General features: G+C 42.4%; 1 protein-coding gene across 2 annotated transcripts; it reads right to left on the reverse strand.

The window, feature by feature from the left end:
• Positions 1–1,093: 1,093 nt before the first annotated feature.
• On the reverse strand, positions 1,094–3,069 carry LOC109411788 (odorant receptor Or2-like). 2 transcript variants are annotated; one of them, XM_019685388.3, is made up of 5 exons: positions 2,741–3,069; positions 2,596–2,679; positions 1,988–2,503; positions 1,717–1,926; positions 1,094–1,628 (listed from the first exon to the last, which is right to left on the reverse strand). In XM_019685388.3, the coding sequence occupies exons 1-5, from the start codon at positions 2,954–2,956 to the stop codon at positions 1,527–1,529; spliced, it is 1,128 nt and encodes a 375-aa protein (XP_019540933.3). In that variant the 5' UTR covers positions 2,957–3,069; the 3' UTR covers positions 1,094–1,526. The 2 variants fall into 2 exon arrangements, with proteins under 2 accessions (XP_019540933.3, XP_062710679.1); XM_062854695.1 differs by having other exon boundaries at positions 1,094–1,926.
• Positions 3,070–3,363: the final 294 nt, after the last annotated feature.

The following is a 3,363-nucleotide window of genomic DNA, read 5'->3' on the forward strand; positions in this document are numbered from 1 at the left end:
CTTCTTGAACTTCTTTACATCCTTGTAATCCATTTAGGAAAAAAATCCTTTTAGGCAGTTTCGATTCATTACCTAAATGGAGGTTTCAGTGTACATATTTTGATTGGAAACCCAATTCATGTATACAACTATCAGCAAAGTTCAGAAACACAACCCTAAATCAAATAACTTTAACTATCGATCAAATTTCCATACTTTTGTATCAAACAATAAACAAATTAAGGATTATTTTCCCTCCCTCTTACATACGGCTGCGCGTTCAGGGAAAATGCATCAACGCATATTAATTGCAGTAGTACACACTACAAGGCAGCGAAATGGACACACCAGCGAAACAAAATCGGCTTTGTATTCCACCACTGGTCAGAGATATGCCTGCGGTTTCGAGCAACATTTTGGCCAAGACCGCCACCATGCACATCGCAGATCAGTTTTGTTTGCAAAACATCAAATCATGCTTATCAATGCAGTGTGTGTATCGTCCTCTCGCGGTGCACCAACTGCCGAAGGGCTTTGGCAGTTGCGAAACTAGCTGGACGACGCGGTTTATGGTTTCCACCAGCATCGCACGAGGACCGCAACGTCTACTCTACATATTACCAAACCATCAAACTGCAGGTACAGTGAACGAAAGCATCTGCCATAACGGACCAGCAGCGCAAACCATATCACGATACTAACAGCAACCGGAAGCAATCGATATCTGAGCAAATATGTCAGCGAGAAGGAATCGGCCGCAGTAGGCTATGTTGCCAGTTAGACGAGAATCTGTGTACGCTCAAACAGCGCCATTGAGAAATTGGTGGATATGCATGCAAGACAGGGCAGGGCAGCAGCTCCTTTTACATACAGAGCTTGGGAAAACGCAGAGATGCGTAAACTTCCGCGCTTGATGGGATTGTTCGGGGATTGCTTTCGATATACCAATCAGCCTACTATGATAGCTGTCAAGTGGGCTGCTTTTATGCTAGAGTAGCATTGAAAATTGCACGTGGAATATATTTCGGTGCACAAGTTAAGGATGTTCAACTTTGCAAAAGACATTGAAAAGGTAGTACTAGGGATTGCGTTTAACAAAAGAATAGAAGACAACATTGATACAATGATTCATATACACACAGCAATAGAAAAAAAAACAGCATCTAAGAAAGGATTTCTTACTTTTACAGCAGATACACATTCCTATGTATGTATGCACATATATTTCTAAACATGCATTTGTTTATCCACCCATGCTTGTTGATGCTGAAATTTATCGGAACAAAGCTGAACTCTCCACTTCTTCCACATGAATAGCCAAACAACAAAAGGTAAATGTTTGTGCAATGCAGCAGAAAATGTGAAACACTCTGTGTAAAAGCTAAAGCTTGCAAAGCCTGCTGTGCAGATGCCAAAAAGTGAGATCCTACTCCATTGAAAAAAGCCCCCAACTCCAAGCAAACAACCCTCTGCGTTCGTTAGCCCAAGAAGTTCTGTAGCCAGTCGGTCGATCGATGTCGTGTTGTCTCCATTTCTTATTTTCCATTTTAATTATAAACCCGACGCAGCAGGGTGAAGTACGAGTAGGATGCATTCAGGAGGGATTGGAACATTTCCAGCGTCATCGGATAGACATTGCCTACTGTGATCTGCGGGAATGGAAAAGGCCCAAGAAGTCGAGGAGAGAAGTTGTATGTATAAATTATGGGGTCTTCGCAAGGATGTTTGCTGGCTCACCTCCAGAGGCTGCTGAGCCCGCAGGATTATCAGCAGGAGCTTTTTCTTGATTGAATCGTCCAGCTCGACCCATGGACCACTGTAGGCTGCTACGGCTATGTTCATGCTTTCTTCCCGAACCTCGTTAGCGTGCCAGTAGAAGGCGAAAATTTGCGAAATTATCATAAAGATGTAGGCGGCTACGATGACGATTTGCGCGTGGTTTTCAATCTGAGACGAAGGAAAATGTCACTTGTTTTAGTGTGTTTTGAGTATGGAAAGATAAACTTACGACATTCAGAAGAAAAAGCAAAGCACACAACATCAACCCAAATGAGAGGAACTCGACGAAACAGATGTAAGTCACAAGCGAGTTCAGCTCCGAAACGTAGGCAATAATTCGTTTATGATCCTGGATAAGCTTTATAACTTGCAAGTTGGCGTTTTTATTTCCATGGCTTCCTATGCCATCCTTGAATGTCTGCAGCTGACGCTGCAAGGTTTTGATTTGAACCAAGCCAAACAAAGTAGTCGACACGAAGAAACTGGTGAAAGGGATGTACATGCAGCAACCGGGAAATGTTAGGACAACTTGCACCAAGTAAATGATTTCGTACTGGGGTGATTGGTAACCGTCAACGCCAGGGATGTACATTCCGTATGGCAAACCCCGCACGCCAGTGAACATTGGATAAACTGTGAAGCATGTGCTGATGATGGCACCGAGGGCCAGGTTGGAGATTGATAGCATCCGAGCGCGTGCCGTGTAACTTCTCAGTAGGCTTTGGATTTGGTGGTCGTCGATACGCTAATTTTGAATTGGTTACAATAAAACAACACTGATTAATCCAGAACAAGAAACAGTAAAACTTTGCTTCATAAAAAAGTAATAATACTTACAGAAATTTCAAAATAAAACTTGGAAATCCCTTCCATAAAGTTCTCGTACAGCTTACGATCCTTCACAAGAATGAGCGTCCGTAGCTAATGTAGAAGGGCTTGCTTAAAAACTTCTTTTCAGCCTTGTAAACGACACAACACTTACCACAGCATTAAAATACAACACAGCAAAGTAGCCCTTGATTATGACGTCTTGAAAGTCGCCCCACGAATGGCCCAAATCAAGAAACATGAAGAACGTCATCACGGTTACCGGTATAATGCTGATATAACGCATGGCGTCGTGCTTCAAAACGAACGACCAAAAGCGCCACACTCGAGCATTCACCGAAACTATCGGACAGCTTAGAATGCTTTCCATTTTCACTGCGGCACGGTAAGACTGAGTCTGATTAGAATTGCAATTGCAATTTCTACTTTTTACATAGCAGAAAAACACTATTGCACGTGAATAAATTATCGAGAAAATGTGTCATCTTCGCACCTGAGGTCGCGGATTGTAACCAATTAAAACATAATCGATTTTCTTTCAACACTGTCTCATTCTAAATGCAAATTTCTAAGATTTCTTCAGGTAGGTTTCAGCAAGAGGAATGAAAATATGAAGATGGAGGAAAAGAGAAAGAGTTTCAAGGAGCAAAAGGACAAGGAGGATTTAGGAGGTGGTAGCGGCTTGGACAGGGCGACAGGGCCTTGGAATTATTATTATTACTTTATTGTGGAGATATTCAGTCCTAGGCTGGTGCATCTCTTCTATGATGTTTTCGA

The sequence above is a fragment of the Aedes albopictus genome, chromosome 2 (assembly GCF_035046485.1).
Source record: "Aedes albopictus strain Foshan chromosome 2, AalbF5, whole genome shotgun sequence".
In the NCBI taxonomy this organism is placed as follows: Eukaryota; Metazoa; Arthropoda; class Insecta; order Diptera; family Culicidae; genus Aedes; species Aedes albopictus.